Source organism: Podarcis bocagei (genome assembly GCF_964188305.1).
Source record: "Podarcis bocagei genome assembly, chromosome: 2".
NCBI classification, from domain to species: Eukaryota; Metazoa; Chordata; class Lepidosauria; order Squamata; family Lacertidae; genus Podarcis; species Podarcis bocagei.
In genome coordinates this window covers 112,563,659-112,584,471 of record NC_138126.1, presented here as the reverse complement: position 1 = coordinate 112,584,471, position 20,813 = coordinate 112,563,659, and the positions used below count along the sequence as shown (strand labels likewise).

The 20,813-nt window shown below is 40.0% G+C and overlaps 1 protein-coding gene across 5 annotated transcripts; it reads left to right on the top strand.

Annotated features, from left to right (window-relative positions):
• The first annotated feature begins 943 nt into the window (after positions 1-943).
• ZNF207 (zinc finger protein 207) lies at positions 944-15,674 on the top strand. 5 transcript variants are annotated; one of them, XM_081180613.1, is made up of 12 exons: positions 944-1,119; positions 4,643-4,769; positions 5,649-5,787; positions 7,198-7,368; positions 8,250-8,325; positions 10,000-10,100; positions 11,563-11,723; positions 12,510-12,599; positions 13,682-13,924; positions 14,464-14,626; positions 14,823-15,006; positions 15,234-15,674. In XM_081180613.1, the coding sequence occupies exons 1-11, from the start codon at positions 1,079-1,081 to the stop codon at positions 14,981-14,983; spliced, it is 1,473 nt and encodes a 490-aa protein (XP_081036739.1). In that variant the 5' UTR covers positions 944-1,078; the 3' UTR covers positions 14,984-15,006; positions 15,234-15,674. The 5 variants fall into 5 exon arrangements, with proteins under 5 accessions (XP_081036739.1, XP_081036740.1, XP_081036742.1 ...); XM_081180614.1 differs by having other exon boundaries at positions 10,000-10,070; positions 14,823-15,674; XM_081180612.1 differs by having other exon boundaries at positions 945-1,119; positions 14,823-15,674.
• Positions 15,675-20,813: the final 5,139 nt, after the last annotated feature.

Below are 20,813 nucleotides of genomic sequence, written 5' to 3'. Positions count from 1 at the left end.
GGCCTACATTGGTTCCCAGTACGTTTCCGAGCACAATTCAAAGTGTTGGTGCTGACCTTTAAAGCCCTAAACGGCCTCGGCCCAGTATATCTGAAGGAGCATCTCCACCATAGCTGTCAATTTTCACATTTGAAAATAAGGGATCACCAGCGTCACCTGTCCCGGGGACAGTCTATGGGATATCTAACTATCCAGGATAGCAGCGGGAAGCAGCGGAAAACGGAGCTGGAATAAGGGAATTTTCCACAAAAAAAGGGAAGGTTGACAGCTATGATCTCCACCCCCATCGTTCTGCTCAGACGCTGAGGTCCAGCGCTGAGGCCCTTCTGGTGGTTCCTGCACTGCGAGAATCCAAGTTACAGGCAGAGGGCCTTCTCGGTAGTGGCACCTGCCCTGTGGAACACCTTCCCAGCAGATGTCAAAGAGAACAATTACTACCAGACTTTTAGAAGACATCTGAAGGCAGTCCTGTTTAGGGAAGCTTTTAATGTTTAATGCATTACTGTATTTTAATATTTTGTTGGAAGCCGCCCAGAGTGGCTGGGGAAGCCCAGCCAGATGGGCGAAGTTTAAAAAATAAATTATTATTGTTATTGTTATTATTATGGATGCTGTAGTTAAAGATCCCTGCATCTCAAGGGGGGTTGGACTAGATGACCCTCGGCTTCCCTTCCAACTCCCCACAATTCTATGATTCGATGGCTGGCCGGCGGGATGGAACGTTCGCATTTCTGCGCAGCCAGCGGGGCTCCAAACCAGCTATTCGCGCATGCGCGGCTCTACTCGGGGGGCGCGCGCGCGCGCTGCCAGCTGCCCATACGTCATTCCGGAGGTGGGGGGGGTAGAAAAGACCGCACAATACGTGACGTTCCTCGCCCCGCCCACCTCCCCTCAATAGGCGGAGGAGGAGGAGGAGGAGGAGGACACGCGCCCGCGCACTGCATTCTGGGAATCCGAGGGTTCGGCCGGAGGGCGGCCATTTTGTGTCTCGCTGAGGAGAAGAGTGCGCGGGAGGACCCGGAGGTCGAGCTTCTCGTCGTTTTAATAGTTGTTGTTTTTCCTTAGTTAGGCCGTCGTCATGGGACGGAAGAAGAAGAAGCAGTTGAAGCCTTGGTGCTGGTATCCTTTTTTTCCTCTTGGCGGGCGGGTGGCCGGGAGGCTTCTCGAGCTTGGAGAGGAAGAGGTCGGGGCGGCCTAGCCTGGCTTTTCCCCTTCCCTCAGGAGATGGAAGGGACCCCCGGCGCCTACTTCCACTGGGCTTCGAAGCCAGCCTCCTTTCCGGACTCCACCTGCCCCCGCTCCCAATATCCACCTGGGCCTAATTCAAGTAGCTCTCGAACCAACACAGAATTTCCACAGGGAACGGATTGGATTTGTTTTCTTCTCCTGCCCTCCCGCGCGCCTCTGGTTGCCAACGTTTCAGTCGGCCGCTGCAGCTCTGCCCCGTTAACGAAAACTTCCCTCAGCGTAGACATACCGGGTTGGCCACGTTCATCGGCTTCAACTTGATTGTTTCTGCCTTTAAAGACACAAAAGCAGGGCAGGTTGAGTGGTTGAGGTTTTATTTTTTGTGCTCCGTGAGCCACCGGCTTCTCTCATATATTCCTCGGTGTTTTAGCAGGCGACCCAAATTTTACCAGTTGATTCGGTTCTCATCAATTTCAGAGGCTATTTTCGAAGAAAGGGGTGTTGGTCTGCTGCCTTACTCCTATCCTCCACATCAGCTTTTCATGTATTCATAATGGGGACAATCCATTCTCTTGGGCTTTGCCGTCTCCACACATTTCTCTCTCTCTCTTTCCCCCCCCCCCAATTTAGGTGTTTGCGATATGTTTTGCTTTGAGTAGTCATTATGTTTTGACCACGCCGTGAGTAATGTTTCTCCTGGAAAGATGTTTGAGGATGCATGAGATATAGGAGAAAATTTGGGGTTGTCTGGGTCTTGCTTTTCTGAAACACATCTTGTTGAAGTGTAGGTTGCTAGGTAGAAAGGGGGAGATATGTTTTAGGTAGATCTGGCAGTTTTGTGCCTTTTTTCTCAATAAATAATGGTGGTGTCTTAGGAAGAAAAAGGATATATTGGGGGTATATAATAGTACTGTTGTTTTTAAATAAATTAGCCTTTTTGCTTGTATAAAGCCATTTGTGAAATTGTTTTGAAGTACCACATTAGAAATGAAAGGGAAGTGATTTATAGGAAATGTAGGTTACTTTAACTCCTGTAGAATATTAATCGACACTTATATCTGCTCAATATGATGTATGTGATTTTCCCATTTTTATTTTCACGACCCTGTAAGGTAGGTTAGGCTAAGATGGTGACTGGCCCAAGGGCACCCATGACTAAGTAGGGGCTTCTGACCCTCTAATCACTTCTACTATTATTCTAGAGGTTCTCTGACAATGGTCCTCTCTCTCTGCTGAGAGGAAGATCTGCGATATCCTGTAGCCTACGGACCACATGATTTCGGTCCCTTATTAAATATTGATTATATTTTTATTTATACAGACTTTCCCATAAACACTTGTGTTCAACACTGCTCATGGTACAAAACCCACCCCCCATTTTAAATCATATCTAAAAACTGTTGAAGTATAACCAATATACTAATCTCAGTATGAGAGTTTGAACAGGAATGCATAATAAAATACAAGATCTGTTCAGTTAGAATAATGTGTGTTTGGGGAAAATAAGGAAAGATTAGTGTGTGCATCCCTTGATCCGGAATAGCAAGTCAAATTAAACTTGATATTTGCCCTCTAAAACTATTCTATGGGCTCAAATTAACTGATTATATATAATGTATATTGTGACATTCTTGTGCCATAGCTCTACCTTCAGCTTTCAAATCCCTTGTTATTAATTAGTATATTTCATACTTTTGTGAGTAGGGACTCTTTCTGGTCTCCAAGAAAGAGACTCGCAAAGACATAATTAGAGCTTGCAGCTTGGAAGGCTAACTGTAGCCCTATTTTGTGTTAGGACCAGTGTTAGAAACAGAGATATGAAAGCTAGGAGCTAAATGGCACCTTAGACCTAGGTTATAGGTGCAACAACAGAATGTCTACGTGTGCTTTTTTATAACAAGAATACAAAGTTGAAAATGAATGAACTGCAGCTAAAATTTATGTTCATTTTTCACATGGTCTATCTAGTCCTTCCCCTGTCTACCCCCCTCATATTCTTAAGACGGCCTCTTATCCAGTCTTCAGAGAGTAGCTGGAAGTGGGGAGGCAGAAAAAGGTCCTCCTTTCCTTCACCTCTGCAGTTTTAATCTGAAATCTTAGGTGCAGTACTGCGCCCAGAGCTCAGAAACTACTCACACTAATGAAATTCCCTGTCGCAAAGTGCGCCTAGAACAATGGGAGTTTCGAACACTGGTTAGGAGGCAGTTGCCATCTGCAGCAAGAGTGGGCAGAAAGTAGCTCAACATTTACAGAATGATGTCTTGAGTGATTTGCAGTAGAGTGGCATGGGTTTCATTCCCAATTTCGCAGGAAGAACAAAACTGCTTCCGTGCCTGTTTAGGCTGCTGAAATGTAAACATTGATCAGAAATGGGTGTTTGAGTGCAAGAATTGTGAGCTCTGTTCACTTCTAGTATTTAAAACAAATTTCTAGGCTCAGAATGTGATGAGAAGCACCCTTTTTGAATTTTAACTGTATCTCTTTTGTATCTACCAGAGCCAGTTGCCACTGTCTCCCTGGTGAGGCATGATGCCAAGCATATAGAACCCCTCCCCTGATTTTGATGGTGCCTCAAAAGCTCAGCAAAACAAGACCTCTCCAGAAGAGAGATTTGATCAGTTCTCTTTGTTACATTAAGCTTTGTGGCAATCGTTCAAATCACTTTGTAACAGAATTGCTTCTTGTTGCAAATAAGAGAAGGGGTGTTTTTTTTCTGTAACAGACATTTGCAAAAAGGCTCACTCTTCTGCCTGCCTAGAAGGCCAACAACATGACCTGAAATGTGGCAGAGTTAGGGTAGGGTGCACTTTATTTAATGATTGGCAGCTGAGCCATAGCAGAGATTGTGGGTCCCTGAGCTTAATCCTCAGATTCACTATGTTGTGATTTACATATCATTAATGATCATTTATGTGAATCTGTATACCCAGGCATCCATTTTGCAGTCTTTGCTGCGCAACAGCCCTTCCTCTTAAAGACATATTTTTATAACTTTACCATGTTGTATAGTAGGCATAGACAGATTTAATGCTTGCGGGATCTACTTTGGTATTTCGCTACAACCCCAAGATGCAAAATAGTTACAGAAGATGGGTGGAATCAGATGCAAAATAGTGGCCCAAGAGACATAGACCCACAACATTTCATTAGCCCTATATTAAGATAAGCTACAAATTGCCGTCTCAGTTACTACAGATCACTGCAAATTCTGATAGCCAATTTGAAAGGAGAAAGAAAGATCATTTTTTTAGTGTTGAAACAAACTCTTAGATCACTGGATGATTTATAGTAGGTTCCATCAGTAGGTCCCAATGTGCCTCCTGCCCACCCTCATTGTATATCCACTTACCAAAGAAATCAAAGTAATTAATACATTTTAAAGATCTGTAGCATTCCTTGAGAATAATTATTGTAACCTTTTTACTTCCATGCTTTCCTTAACAATGTGGCATAGGTATTGTAATAGGGATTTTGATGATGAGAAAATTCTTATTCAGCACCAAAAAGCAAAACATTTTAAATGCCATATATGTCATAAGAAACTGTATACTGGACCTGGCTTAGCTATACACTGTATGCAGGTAAGTGCTCAGGTTTATCCTTTTTTCACATGGTGGTCTGCTGAAAAGCAATGTGCTGTTGTTTTGTAATCATCTTCCATAATTTATGAGTATTCTAGATTTCAGAACCAGCTGCATTAATGAAAGCTCTTCTTTGGTTGGTCACGGTAGGCGTTTGGGCCTGATTTGCCCAGGATAGTGGATACTATCATGACATTATTATTTCGTAGTTGGTTGGAGTCTGGTCTAGTTCTAATTCTTTAAGAATTTAAAGCTACATTTGTAACTACTATTATAGCCCTTTGCATGCTTGTCTGGGAGTAAATACTAGCATAGGATTGCAAATCTGAGCATGCTTCATGTGGAGAGATTCCCATAGAACAGCCTTTTTGTTTATCCCCTCTGTTGAGAGAGAGTGTGTGTGTCTTTCTACCTGTGTGCAGAGTGTGTATGTGTGTTGACCACACCCACTGCCAGCATGTGACCCTTGGAGGATGGTCAGTATAAATGCAGCCCCAAAAATGTTAGTCCCTGTTTAGACCTAATTAGATCTAGCCCTGCTATTTGATTTAGACTAGTTTTGACTGCTCTTGAGCTAACTAGAATATAGTAAACTGCCTCAGTTCAGATTATTTGTCCATTTAGCTAAGTGATCTATTTTGACTGACAGCATTTCAGAGACTTTTGCCATCCCTGCTACCTTTCCTTTTAACTAGAAGTGTCAGGAATTCAATCTGATACGTTCTGCATGCAAAACATATGTTTCACCACTGGACTGTGGTCCTTCAATCTAAGATGCTATAAGTGCTACAGAACCAAATTATCTAATTTTTTTAAAACATCAACCACCATATTAGTAACTTACCATGGTTTGAACTTATATTTGCCTACTTTTCATAGGTACATAAAGAAACAATAGATGCTGTTCCAAATGCTATACCTGGAAGAACTGACATTGAACTGGAAATCTATGGTATGGAAGGCATTCCAGAAAAAGACATGGATGAAAGAAGAAGGCTACTTGAACAAAAAACTCAAGGTAAATTGAAATACTTCAGTATGGAAAGGGCTCAGTATCTAATTATCATGTTCTGATGAATATCACCAGTGAGTGATAACTCTGAGATTACTGTGAGCAACAGAGATGTAAATCTAGACATATAGGTATTATTTTATGGGTCTTATAAACTGTTGTGACACTAAGGTGCATAGTTGCACACTTGTCAACCTGCTTTTTTATGGATTGCAACTTAATGCTTGAAGATAAAATGTGGGACTCAGTATTGGGTCTGAAATGATATTGTTTGTTTTTGGAGTAAATCAATACACCTAATAATGGTTGTAAGCATAGGCTTGCCATACATCAGGAAAATTCCGGACACGTTGTGGTCTTTAGGTAAAAATGGTTTTTGTGGAGATTTTCCCAAATCTTCAAAATGTGAGGGGAAATCCAGGTGTTTGCCAATGTGATGGGGAAAGTAGCGGAAACAGCTCCAAAAGCTTAAAATCACCATGGGGGGGGGGGTTCCCAAAAAAACTGAACAATTTAAGAAAAGCTCAACAACTTTGTGAGTGTCAGGAATTTTACTTTTTGAACAGCCCTATTATAAGCACCTTATGTGTCCACCTTTTACAAAGTTGGTGGGATCAGTAACTCAATGCCAGTGGAATTCTGGTCCAACTGAAATATATTGTGCCCTGTGGTTTCTGGCTTCCAGGTGGACTCCTATTTGTTTAAAATTGCTTTCTTGTTGAAAAAAGAGAGGAAATAATTTTACTGTGTTGCTGTGTGATCTTATTCTGCATCAGCTATTATTAATACTATGATTCTTATAACCAATTAATGAAATACCAAGAACCAGCAGTATCACTAATCACATCATTCAGCACAATTATTGGTTATATATTCTGAAGCGAGAGCAGGGGAAGCTGCCTTGAAAGGCTTAACCCTAAAAGGTGACATATATGTTAAAAAAAGAAAGAAACATTATTTGTATATCAGTGGAAGCTAAACCAGGCTGTTTTATTCTCTTTGTAATGGCTGGTTATCAAGGTAATTCGTTGACATTTGTTTACTTTTTCAGACTAGCAGAAGATTCTGATACATCCAGTAATTGGCATTTTTAGTGCTGGTTGCTCCTTCACTTGCACTAAATACTCCCCAATTTAGGTTTTCTGACCCAAGTAGCAAATGATTAGATTGTGTAATGGATTCTAATTACAGTTTAAACAAATAAATGAATATTGTTTGTAATTGCTCTAAATGTTACTGAAAGAGTCGTTAGCTTAGGTTTAACCCTAGTCTCTACTGTTGAAAAGGAATATTTATGAGATAAAAAGTATAAGGCAGCATTCCATTTTATTTGAAGCAAATTGCAGGTAGAGTGATCCGGGATGGAATGTGTTTAAGAGCAAATAATTTAACACCTGAATGTTAAAACTCTTTTAGCGGAAAGCCAGAAAAAGAAACAACAAGATGATTCTGATGAATATGATGATGATGAATCTTCGGCTTCAACCTCATTTCAGGCACAGCCTGTGCAACCCCAGCAGGGATATATACCACCAATGGCACAGCCGGGTTTACCTCCTGTGCCAGGTGCACCAGGAATCCCTCCAGGTAGCTAGATGGAAATAGTGTGATGATTGTCTTAGAAGCTGCTTCAGTAATGGGAAGACTTTAGTTGGAAACATTTTGTGAAGTGCTATTTGAAATATAATGGGTACTTATAAACAATAATTAGTTGCTCCATGCTGAATACAGTTTATGTTCTTCCAAATATTTGAGAGCTACAAAACCAATCTTATTAGAGGGGGAAATCTCTAAAATTGCCTTGAAAATATTTGATTGGAGTTTTAGAAACGGCTCCAGTTTTGCTAGCTACCAGACAGCTTCACATCCCTGAAACTGTGGTTTCCATAATATGCAACCTGTGGTTTGGAATTTGGCTGCTCTTCCTTGAAAAGCTGTGCGTGGACATAAGCAAATGTGTAGAGAATTCTGGGGTATATTGACGGAGTTAGGAAAACAGATAGAAAACGTTGGTTATGCAACTTTATTTGTGACAGTGTAATGCCATCTTTTAACCAAGCCCTCTGGGCAGTTTGCAATACAATTTACAGGTCACAATTACATATTTCTCAAGTGGAAGCTACCAATCTCTAATGGTCTTTAACAATGGAAAGGGTGGCTTCTTCTTTTTTAAACATGTGACACGTGGTACTCTTTGACTGAACTAGTAGTAGTCTTTTGTATTCATAAACATACTTTGCGCCATAATTTGGAGCAGCAGGTGTCTCAAATGGCAGAAGGGGGAAATCCCGTGGATAATATTAATGGATAATTTTCTATGTTGAACTTCTTTTATGTTAACGGAAAGGGTTCATGATCATTCAGAATATTTCTTTAGTGAACTAATCAGTATTCTTACAAATCCTGTATTCATCAAAAAAAAAATTGTGTACAGTATCAATAATCAACACACATTCTCTGGCTTTCAGGTATACCACCATTAATGGCAGGTGTTCCACCAATGATGCCTGGAATGCCTCCAGTGATGCCTGGAATGCCACCTGGGTAAATAAAAACAGTGGATTAATAGTGTAGTCCATGCCTAGACAAGCATGCTTCATTTTCAAATCTATCCTGAGTTTTTGGACTTTGAAGTTGCACACTAATTATACAATGCTCTTCTTAAAATCAAGTCTTAACATTTCTGTCAGTGGGCAGGGATGCTCCTTTTCTCTCTTTATACCCTTCATTATGCATTCATTCTCTTTCCACACACTCAGCACTCCCATTCATACTTACTCTGTCTCACACCATCTGCATACATGCCTAGGGCCCTGGTGTGCCAGACCCTTTCCCTTGCTGATCTTCATCTCCCTGGCAGAATCTCTTACCCAAACTGTCTTTTTCCTGCTTTGTCATTCTCTCCTACTCCACCTCACCCTACACAGTTACTCCTTCCCCTCTCCACTCTTTTTCCTAGCTGATGTATCCATTGTCTGCCTTTACCACTCCCTCCGGAAGAGATAGAAACAACAGGAAGGTGTGCAGGCAAGCTCAGTTTCCAGTGTGGCAGCTAGTGTCTGACTGAAAGACACAAGGCTTCTCTGGCTTATCTAGCAGCAGTTCTTTGCAGAACAAATGAAACCACAGTGGGGCTGAGGGATGAGGTGGACCAGAAGGCAGCATCATGGGTTTGATATAGCCTGGACCTGGTTTCCTGCCCCTGTTCTACATGTTACTGATTCAGATGGTTCCCAAAACAATGTTGCCAATTTTCTTGGGCCATTAAGAACAACTTGGCACATACTGGAGTGGCTGGATGTTTTCCCAGTATCATTAGTTCTCTCCAGTGGTTTTGAATATGGCTTTCCAGTGTGGTTTTGGCAAAGGGGTCTGTCTGCTTTTTCGGTTTTTTGAGTTGGAAATCTGATCTCCCACTCTGCTGCTGAGTTCTGCCTGCTTCCCACATCCATCTAAAAAACTTTCCCAGGCATGGAGGGAGTGGTGAGTTCAGGCTACCGCATCATTGTGCACTTGGCTTCCCCTTCTGGCCTTAGGACATAACAGTTGAATGGCATCCCAGCTGGTTCTCTGCATGCTTTGAGTTAAAGTTGAAAGGTATGGAATGATTCAGACACGTCTGCCATGGATAGCTAATGAAAGCTGGAACTTACATTTCTCAGTGGAAATCCTTGGATGTCCTTAATAGCATTGTGTACCACAACCCTTCCCCTGTCTGGTGGTCCTCTGCAGATGTTCTGCACTACAGTTCCCTTTGGGGAAGGGCTATAGCTCAGTGGTAGAGCACATGTTTACAAAAGGTTCCTGGTGTTTCCAAGTAGGGCTGGCCTGAAACTCTGAAGAGCAGCTGCCAGTCATTGTCAGCAACGCTGATCTAGAGGGACCGGTGGAGTGACTTGGTATAAATCTGCTTCCTTTGTTTCCATCAGCCCCAGCCAGCTTGGCCAGTAATCAAAGGTGATGGGGAAATAAGAGTTCAAAACATATGGAGTGTGGCTTAACACCAAATCAGTTATTGTGTATGTTACTACTATGGAAATTCCAGTTTTGGTGTTTTATAGCTTCTGTTTTGGAAATACGATGTTTGGTGTCCTTTTAAAAAATTAATAAAAATTATTGAGAGAGAGAGAGAAATAATGACCACACCAAATTGGGGAAGGATGCAACATTCTGATATGCATTCTTTATGGCCTTTACCATTTTCTTCATTCTTCATAGGATGATGCCAATGGGTGGCATGATGCCTCCAGGACCAGGAATCCCCCCTCTCATGCCTGGTATGCCACCAGGTAGGTCAGGAATGACGAATCCATACTGTGGTGAGAGTTACTTTATTTTGTTTTTGAACTGATCTGGAGTTGCTGTTACTTCTCTGCATAAAATGGTGCACTTTTTATAGGGTTTGAAAAAAATGGCACAGAAAAAAGTTCGCTCTATGTTATAATTCTCCTTTGGAACATTTTTTTTTAAAAAAAAACCCTCAATCTGGACATCTAACATAACTGTATGGCATGGCAGGGGAACACTACAAAATGAAATTAGAGTTGATATAAAAAGTTCTTAGTGCAAATAATTTCGGGTGGCTCATACTTGGAAGTCTTTGCAGCTTTCACCTTGATTGTGACTGTTGGCATCACTTAATTTTATATCCACCTCTAAATCAATTTGTGAATAAAGATGCCATCTTGTTCTGGGGATGTGGTAAGAAAATAATTTCCTTTGATTATTTTTTAATTATAATTTTTGCAAATATAACATAGGAAGGTTTACTTTGCAGGCACAGCTAAGCCTGGATTTTTCCTGCCCCACCCCTGACGTCCTATAAGATGTTAGATTTAGGGCAGGTGGTTATAGCTTGGCTGAAATGGCATCAAGGGACCAAAGGGGAGGCCTGAGAGGCCAAATTAGGCACATAGGCTGGCGATTCCCCACTTCTGTATTAATCACTGAAAGTAATTTAAAAGGGTGGTTGGCCATAGCCCCATGAGCATCATTATCTAGTGGTGGTGGTGGGAGTCATATGTTCTGCAAGGATGGGCAGGTGCCACTGCATTATGGTGGTATCTGAGGTTGCTGCAAGTGTGTGTCATTGTGGCATGGGACAGACTTTCTAAACTTCAGTGTAATATGTTGGTTGTTGGGTTTTTCCCCACTGTCGGCAAAATCGTCTGAATTTTGCCTGGCTGGAAAGATGCCTACTGTACAAAGTTTGAGTCTTATTTATAGCTCACTTTTACCTCTTGCCATGTCCACCATTGGCATGTGGCTACTGAAGCATTTCACATAAAGGACTGACTTGACAAAGCAACGTGAATGTGCCGACGCTCAGAGAGAATCTCACAGCCACTTTGCTGCTGCTCTCCCCCCCCCCATTCCTTTTGGCCACCTTTTTGCGCAAATTGGGATTTGTGGTTAGCCTTTGTCCTCGCCAACTACGATGCACAAGCCAGAAGAGTAAAGCAAGCACATTCATACACCAATTCTTGAAGTTGCATGATCAGAGCAGCAGCATTTGATCTGACCTCAGGCCTTAAGTACATATGCACACACAACATAAAGATCATTTGTAAAAACTATTGCTACCAAAAAGTTGGATTATGCTCCTAATACTAGTTTACTATCACAGTTTTCGTAATTGTGGTTAGTTATGCCTTCTGTTGAGTTCTAGCTGTTCTCTGTTATTTAATAGAATATTGCCCTACCATTAAAAAAGAATTTAATAGGGACCTGTTTTGATACTAAAGTCTTCAGAAAATTACCATCAGGATAATTTTATTACAGGTATGCCACCACCTGTCGGTCCTCGTCCCGGTATGCCTCCAATGACACAAGCACAGCCTGTGAATGCTCAAGGTGTACTTAACAGACCTCCCGCTCCTGTTGTTGCAGCACCAACCCCTCAGCCTCCCGTTACTAAACCACTTTTTCCCAGTGCAGGACAAGTAAGTGTGTTTTACATCCTGATAGGAGGATTTTTAGACTGTGTTTATCCTATCCTATGTAAGTTGTAATAGTCACGCTACAGGAACACCAGCACTCAAATCACTGGTGTTGTTAGACAGATTGCTTGGTATTTGCTCCTATCTTATGCTGGAATTACTATACAAATGTAGTCTCAGAATGCAGGTTTGCTATTTGCACCTGCTGTCTTTCATGCTAAGGTACCATTTTGATTTTTTTGCAGAAGAATAAGTATGTTTTGATCTTTGTTACCAGGTGCTCAGGGCCATGTTTCCATGAACAACTTTTATAGCCATTGGAACATCCTTAAAATTATAAATTCATATTATCATAAGGAGAAATCACAGTGAGTGAGCAGGAGCATGCTTCTGAAATGATTTTTTAAAAGATTATTCTGCCCTACAATGTTTATTTCGTAGTCAGCTAAAATAAACTGTTAATCCTTCTCCTGAAAGATAAAGCAGGTATGCAGTATTGAAATAAAATGCATACATAGAGACATTTGAAAACCACTTGCTGTTTAGCAGAGTGGAATGGTCTGTTTGAGAGATACATGCTCTCTCCTGTTTCATTGGATTCATTGTAAATGAATAAGTCTTGTATGACTTCCAAGCATATTGCAGAGTCCTTCATAATGCGTTGTTGCATTTTGAACTTCTGCAGGGAAGAGACTCATTTACAAAAGTCAGTCCAAGATCCTTCCTATTGGTTATCTTTCACGCATATATTCGGAGACTGTTTACTGTTTCGTTTCTTTTATGCTACAGATGGGGACACCTGTCACAAGCTCAAGTACAACTGCATCCAATTCAGAACTGTCAGCACCTTCTAAAGCTCTGTTTCCTAGCACAGCACAAGTACGCAGGAAGTTGCAGTTTAAAAATGCTTTGCTGGTTAACCCTTTAGACCGTTATGTAAACATTAAAACATCTACCTAAACATCTTCAGATAATTGCGGAGTCCTGATTATGTTTAGCTGTTAATCCCAATCTTAAATTGTTCGTATTTTTATTTTTTTACAAATTGTGCATAATATTTCGGTAATAGAAATAAACAAAAGATTCTACATTGTGGTTCTAAAGGGTTAAGAAGAGCATGAAAGCAGTTGAGTGCGTTTTAGTTGGCAGTGGTTTACTTGGTGCATGGTTGTTTTTTTCTAGTTCATGCTGTTATTTTTTATGCATCATGATAAAAGTAAGGAAATGTCCAAACAAAAAATGCATCATGTCTTAAATCCCAACCTATCTAGTCCTGAATTTGAAATTCAGTGGTGAGTGCAGAATTTGTGCTATTGCTTGTCAAAGCATTCTCTCATAAGTGAAACTAAGAGCCCCCGAAGTAAGAAAAACATGTAATAGCTTCAAAGTCATAGTAGGGTTCTATCTTACCCATTTGATGCGAATAGTTTGTAGGAAAGGAAAGTAGTTCAGCTCTATAAATTGCTATTTGAGGTGTCTCAGAACTTCATTTGGTTTTTATGCAGAGAATGCTTTTAATTCTCACCTGGTTGACCCACTAGCATTCTTAGAAGAAAAATCTTCCCATATATTCTAATTCTGTTTGAATGCTAACTTGCCTAATACTATTCTAAACCAGTAATTTCTAGATTGGCCTAATTACAAAAATAACATTTCTTAATAGATCTGAATTATATTGAACATACTGTATGAAAAGATGAAAAAGGGACAGCAACAAATAGTTACCCAATTTGTCTTGCTTTTGTTGTGGTTTTTGATCTGCCACATCTCAGTTTTGTAATGTGTTTGTGTGTTGGGAGACACTATTACTTTTTTCATCCCAGTTTGCTTTGTTATGTAATGGGGCTGAACTTTTACTTTATGCTAATCTAGCTGTGCAAACAGATTGTAATGCTACAGTGTTTAGAATGTTTGCATTTTAAATAGCATTGTCCTTATAGTTTAACTTTGTGTTTTTACAGGCTCAGTCAGCTGTTCCAGGGCCGGTTGGTACAGATTTCAAACCTTTGAATAATGCACCTGCAACTACCACCGAACCCCCAAAACCTACATTCCCTGCTTACACACAATCTACAGCTTCAACCACTAGTACAACAAACAGTACTGCAGCTAAGCCAGCTACTTCTATAACAAGTAAGCCTGCTACCCTTACGACAACCAGTGCAACCAGTAAGTTGATCCATCCAGATGAGGATATATCACTGGTAAGTTAAATAGGATTTCTCCTTGCTCCATAGTTGTGAGGAAATAATCAAACAGTTGTACCATTTATGTAGCAGCTCTGCTTCCCACCTCTTCCCTCACCATTTAATGTGTCTAACATGAATTATAGCAAATTTAGAATTGCTTTGTTTTCTGTGGTATACTTCTCAGAGCCCAATACGGGTAGTGTTAAAACTCATGTCAGACTGCTTCATATTTATTGGTGTGCTTTATGAACTAGATTTTCAGACTACAGTATAATGGCACAATCCATAATAACTGAATAATCCCTAAATCCTGCTTTGAAAGTACTAGGAAAAGTTAATGCAGAAGTAGAAATTGATAATGTAACATTTTGTTATACCAGAATTTACATGCTATAATATGTATCTCCATAAGTTTGAAGATGAGATTTAATTGGTTGAGTAAGCCAATTTAAATAGTCTTCCTTGAGTGTTACCTAAGCTGTACTTGTGTCTCAAACTGACCTTTGATTTGATCTCATATTGTTGAAATTCTCCCTGTGTGCTTCCCTTCATAGGAAGAAAGAAGAGCACAGTTGCCTAAATATCAGCGTAACCTCCCTCGACCTGGGCAGGCATCCATGGGCAATCCACCAGTTGGACCAATGGGAGGTATGATGCCACCGCAGCCGGGAATGCCCCCCCAGCAACAAGGAATGAGACCTCCAATGCCACCCCATGGTAAAAACACACTAAAGCTTCTTGAAATCCTATACAATTTATGTATTTAATTATTTCGCAGCGTCTATATGCTACTTGATTGTAACACGAGCTTGAAGCGATTTACAAAAATACGCAAGTTGATTGCAGCCTAAATGCTTTACTAGCAGTAGTATTGCTTAAAGGTGTTTGTAAATTTTTTTTTTTACCTTCACAGGTCAGTATGGTGCTCATCACCAGGGCATGCCAGGATACCTTCCTGGTGCAATGCCTCCATATGGTCAAGGGCCCCCAATGGTGCCTCCTTATCAAGGTGGACCTCCTCGACCGCCAATGGGAATGAGACCGCCTGTAATGTCGCAAGGTGGCCGCTACTGATGCTACTGCAAACGCTCTAATAGGTTTGGAGATTAAACCTTTTCTCATCTTGTGCTGTTAATATAGCCAAGCTTCCATCAATTAAAACTTCGTTGTGACTTTTAGGGGAGGAAAAAAAATCTTTCCACATACAAGGAACTTTTTGGACATTCTTATTTTACATGGCAAAATTTGTTTAGAATAATAAAACAGGAACTTTCCCTGATGTTGCAATTTATACTGTATGGCTTCTTTTTCATGTTTCATCTAGGTTTTTAGAAGTGAAGTATAGTAAATATGGTTCGTTAAATTGTGAAGGCGCTGGAAATACATGAACGTACCACCTTAAAGGCAAGTTCTGTAACCTTACGTTGCTGTTCATAAAATCATGCCTTCACAGCACTTCAGGTGCTGTTGGACTTCATGTCCCCAACAATAGTTTGGTGAGGGCTTTTATTGTTACCATCTACTTGTACACTTAAGTCTGAACGTGTAACGATATTTAATGTATTTAGAGTTTCCTGTTGCAGGGTTTATAAAATTGACCTACTAAGTTCACGTGACTTCCTGTACTGTTAAACTTTATTGTAATAAAATGAAAGAAAAAAATTGTCTTTTTATTCATGACCAGCTGTGGACAACTGCCTGAAGGTTTGTACTGATGCATGCTATGGTAGTTTGTGGTATAATAAATACAGATTTCCTGATGCTACATTGATATATTCTGAATTATTTGAACTTCAAAGTCACTACTTTAGCTGTATGCTGTAGCTGACTACTGAACAAGTAAATAGACCTGTACACTTATTAAGCAGTTGCAACAAAGTTTCGGGCTTAAGAAGACATGTTTTCCCCCCTGAATGGTGCACTTTCTTAAGACTTCTTCATAGCTCGCTGGTTATGATATTGGTGTGCTCTTATGTTTCCTATGTGTAAATGTGCTTCTCCTAAGAAAATGCTATTGTAGAGCACATTTTTTGGCCTTGCTTCGGTTCTTCCTCAGTTTAGAGACCTCAAGCTACTTAACCTAACATTTTTTTTAAAAAAAACATTTTTTATTAAAGATTTCTCTTTATAAAGCTTAGGTGCAAGCATTGGCTTCTGTAATAAAGGTGACCAGCCGAGAGGGATTCACCATAAAACATAGGTTGCAAAATATCAGATTAATCTTAATCAATTGATCAATTAATCTCTATCTGGGCATAGCAAAAAGCAGTCTGGTTAAAAACTACAGCTGAAGCTTCCCTGTGTGATTCAAACATTGTCCTCAATTTGCCTCATGACTGTGTGTCAAGAAAACAGCTGTGGCGAGGTTTCAGCTGTGTCTTTAACTGGACTCTGTCCCATTTATAAAACCTAGCAGGAAAGGGGGTAAAATTATCTCCTTGGATGACTGAGCAGTTGTTGCTCTCAAGGGGCATGATGTGTTTGGGAGGTTTTGCCTCAGCATTTTGAGCCTTGTTTCTTTATATGCAGTACAAACCAGATCTCTTTTTTATTGCTTTCTGTTGTTAGCAAGATAAGTATTTCCATGGGAGCTGGGAATAGCAAAACTCCTGTTCCTACTTCCATCGGTTGATTTATAAAGACAAATTCTGTTACTGTCATTTTTGCACTCCACCCCTAGCTAATAGTAATATTGCATGTTAACAGCACCAATTTGTAAAGTAAAAACTATTTCCGATTTGCGTACAGTCTACTTCAGTCCTTTGCTTGGTCTCAAAAAACTTTATTGTTCATGCTTGAAGTTCCTTTGCTGCTTTCTGTACATCCTCTTTTTATATTTTCGTAACTTTCAAAAATGTCCTGCCTTCCATTAGAAACTTTGGCTTTGTGATCTTCACTCATTGTTTTAAGTTGTTTTAAATTTTCATTTTGAGAAATTTATTTTGCTGGAGTACTGTGTATTAAATGTCTGAGCAGTGTTACTGACACTTTGAATATGCTTTCTGTTGACTGGCTACCCATTTCCCCAAAAGGTACTTCAGAATATGCAGCCATGTTCACTGTTTTCTAATTACTTCACCCCTTTAGCTGTTCATTTATTTCCTTTTGCACTATTATGATGGCAATTGTGCAATTATACATACCTATTGACCATTATCTGAAGAGGTTATGCTTGTTTTTCTCATTCATGAAAACACATATCTGAAGTTTTCTTTGACATTACTGTCTATAGATCCCAGTACTAAAGAGGCAAACCATTTTGGCAATGGGCTTGCTTAAGCATGTGTTTGGTAACTTTTCCTCAGTCTATGGCAAAATTAAACACAATGATTCTTGTAACATGCTTCATTCCTAATGAACCCATTAGAAAGCCTTTTGTAGCCCATACTGGCCATTTTACATTTAAAAGAACTAGTGTACAGTTTGTACTAGTTGCATCCAGAGGCTCCTGCTGGACAGAGGGGTAGGCAAATTTCCTCTTCAGCCCCTGCACCACTTTCCACATGGCTTCAGAGCTCCTCAGAGCAGCTTTGCAAGAGGAAAGAGAAATTGGTACAGATCTCCTCCCCCTTCGTCCAGCAGGAATATGGGAACTCTGGATCCAGTAGATAGAATTTGATCAGAAATTTACTAATTTCTACTGTAGCCTTGTATTGCCCATTTATATTACCTGGAGTGGCACAGGTTCCCCATCCCTGCTGTAGAGATTCACCTGTGCTGCATGCTTGGGTTAGAGATAACTAACTCCGACTCCCTCGCTGGAGGCAGGCATTCTGAAGCCCGTATCTTCTAGATAGAGGCTTTGAAATCTATTTGCTCTCGGGGGAAGAGTGCCAATCAGTTTCCGTCCTGCTTCCACTGAGAGAGGGTGCTCTTGCATCTGTTGGAGGTGCAAGGGAACAGCTTATTATTTTCAGCATATATTCAAGGCCTTTATGTTGAACTTTCTGAAAATTCTGAATACAAGCTTGTTTTTAGAATAAAAAGTTCCGTAGGTGTTGCTAATCCATAGGCTGGGGTCATTCATGCATGTAAGCAAACCATGGTCAGTTATGAGAATGAATCTCAAGTCTTTTGTGATTTCCTCCATTCCTTCTCTTTTGTGCCCACAAGGAAGGAACAAAAAACTTAGTTCCTTGTGACATCTGAACATGGGGAACTGTTACTTGTTTACAGTATTTGTAATAAGAAGTGATCATCCAACCATGGTTTTGAGTTAATTGAAAGTAGAAGCTTTTTATCTCCTTGAAAGTCGCAAAAGCAGTAGGGTGCACAAAAGCCCATGGCTCACTCTCCAAATTGGAGACCATGGTTTCCTGCTACATCTAAACTTGGCCATTATGGAAAGGAATTTTGATACTTTAACAAATTCGTACCTCTGACATTAAAAAAATGATTAATACAGTTGTCTTAATAATTGTACTGGTCTAACTACTATGCAAGAGTGATGTAAAGTTTCTGAACAGCAGATTCGTTTTTTTACATTTTTCACTTTTACTGCATTAGTTCAGAATATTTTATCACTTGTAGGGGAAACACCCACTTTCTACTGAGTGTCATATAGCACTGGTCAAGCTGGAAGGTGAGCACTCTAGTTGGGGTTTTTTTTTCTATACATTAATTCTGGTTTACAGATTCCATATCTGATTTGTGTGGAGCTTAAAAGTTGAGACCAAATCTGTGCTTGATCATTGGAATTTTGTTAATTTTGATTGCATGTATTTTTAACTTAATTGGGTTGTGTTTTTCTAAAATTTAAATTTTTCTTCTTCCTATAGCCCTGCCATAGGACAGGCTGAGGCAGAGTCTCAGTGTTGCCCTGTTCAGTCTGAGGCAAGTGGGATTTATTTTATTCATTCTAGGGGCTTTCACAGCTTTATAGCTGTTGGATATTCATGTCCCCAAACTTGCAGCAAGTTTGGTGAAGGCTCCTATCTTTAATTTAATTTAGGATTTTTATAATCTTTTGATGGGCTCTATATTAATATTGATACTCTGACTTTAGTGCTTAAATTTACAGTAGTGTTGTTAGCAGTCAGAAATCTTAAAATGAGTCAAAACATTTCCTGTTCAATTGTTAATCCCTCCATCACCTTACCCTCTGAAACTTGGTGTAGCGATGCCATCTTTTAACAGCAAGATGACTGCCTTTGAAATGGTGCTGTGAATTTTAAAAGTCCAGGAGTTTTGTTGGCTGTGTTTAGTATTGTTAAGAAAATGCCTGTGTTGAAATCAGTTTTTCTCCACTGATACACACCTCTGCAGTTGGGGGTCAGTGACATCAACTTAACAGAAATTTACCTGAAACAATTACCTTATCATTAAATATGTTATCTGTCATAAGTTAATATTAATGTAGAGCCCACAGAGTGGAGAAAAATGCAGTTGTGAGTTTCATAAGATGAACAAGTGAGATAAATGTTTAGTAGGAAACATGATTCTTTCAACAGCCTGATTTTAAAGGTAAACAACTTGCCATATTTATGTGCACTGGAACATAAATGAGCATAGACATTTAGGTATTCCTAGTGTAAGCAATTTTCCATATATTATGCACAGAACATAAAACAAACGTTTAGGGGTTTTGGTGCCATTTGAATCCTTCCTAGAAAATGTATTGCTAGACTCATGTGGAAACACATGCATTACTTTAAAAGAAAGATTTAACATTCTGAGGAAAGCTGCTGATAAAAGATTTTCAAGAATACTTGAGAATTTACTTCTACCCGCAACTCTTGCAACAAATCTAGTTTTCGTTTGAGAGAGTTTGAAGCTTTCACAAGGCACCTAGATTTTCTGGGTGGTCCCCTCAGTTTGCACTTGCAGAGCCTCAAACTGCTTCTTAAACTTTTACTTAGTTTAAGAGTTTGGGAATTTGGTGTGAGAGGCTGTTTTCCCTTAATTCAAGGGATGGCCCTCCATAAGTTGTTGGGCTCCAAATCTTATCAGCACCCAGCCACTATTGTCAGTGATCAAGGCTTGCATGAGTTTTAATACAGCATCATTTGGAGGGCTAAAAGTTCTCCATCCCTGTCTTACACAGTCCTCTCACCCAATCCTCAAAGTGCTTTTCCAAATTCAAGTGTCGGATTTGTTTTCTGTGGCATCTACTAGCTCTGGCTGTAACTCATGTTTTCGTGGTTGCAGTTTTAAAACGCTTACTTAGAATTACCTTTGTCGTAATACCTAAGCAATACAATCAGCTGCCTGTCACTTCTCTCACATGCATGCAGAACCCTCTGCAAGCTTCTCATTTTCTCGAGAAATTGTAATCCAGAATAAAGTTCACTGTGACTACCTCACATCTGAACGTAAACTGCATTCAAATCCTCAATTCAGTGTATTGTCATTGTGTGTGACGTGACTCTTGACAATTAATGGTGAAGATGGACTCCGCACTGAAGATGGAAAATAGCAATCAGCGTTTCTTCTACAATGTCCTCTGCTCTTGAGATCTGCTTTTTTCAATGTTTCCCACCCCCCTTGGTCAATAGCCAATTTATTGAAACATGCTTTGTTTGGAGGGACTTGAAATAGAAGGGTTGTATTCATGGCTTCTGTTATCTTTTTGAGTATCCACGAAAAAATAGCTTGGGTGTTAGGATGCCTTTACTGTGTCACCCTGTAATAAAATAGATTAAATAAATGAGTGCCTTGATCCAGTTGCATGATTTTAGACAGGAATCACTTGATAAGAGAGAACACGTTTAGCTTTGAATATTCCCTTCATCCAATCTGAGCCTTTTTTTTTTTTACACTTCTGCAGCTGTCCTACAATCACATTTTCTAGCATATACCTAATGTAACTTTATGGTTTATGAAGAACTGAGAGATACTAGGATTTTGAACAAATGTATGTGCCTATTTCTTTATAATTACAGAGCAACATAAAAGTCGGTTGCTA

Coding starts and splice junctions, on each gene's coding strand:
- ZNF207 (XM_081180613.1), top strand. CDS start 1,079: ATGGGACGGAAGAAGAAGAAGCAGTTGAAGCCTTGGTGCTG. Junction 4,770..5,648: donor TAGCTATACACTGTATGCAG/GTAAGTGCTCAG, acceptor TACTTTTCATAG/GTACATAAAGAAACAATAGA. Junction 8,326..9,999: donor ATGCCTGGAATGCCACCTGG/GTAAATAAAAAC, acceptor CATTCTTCATAG/GATGATGCCAATGGGTGGCA.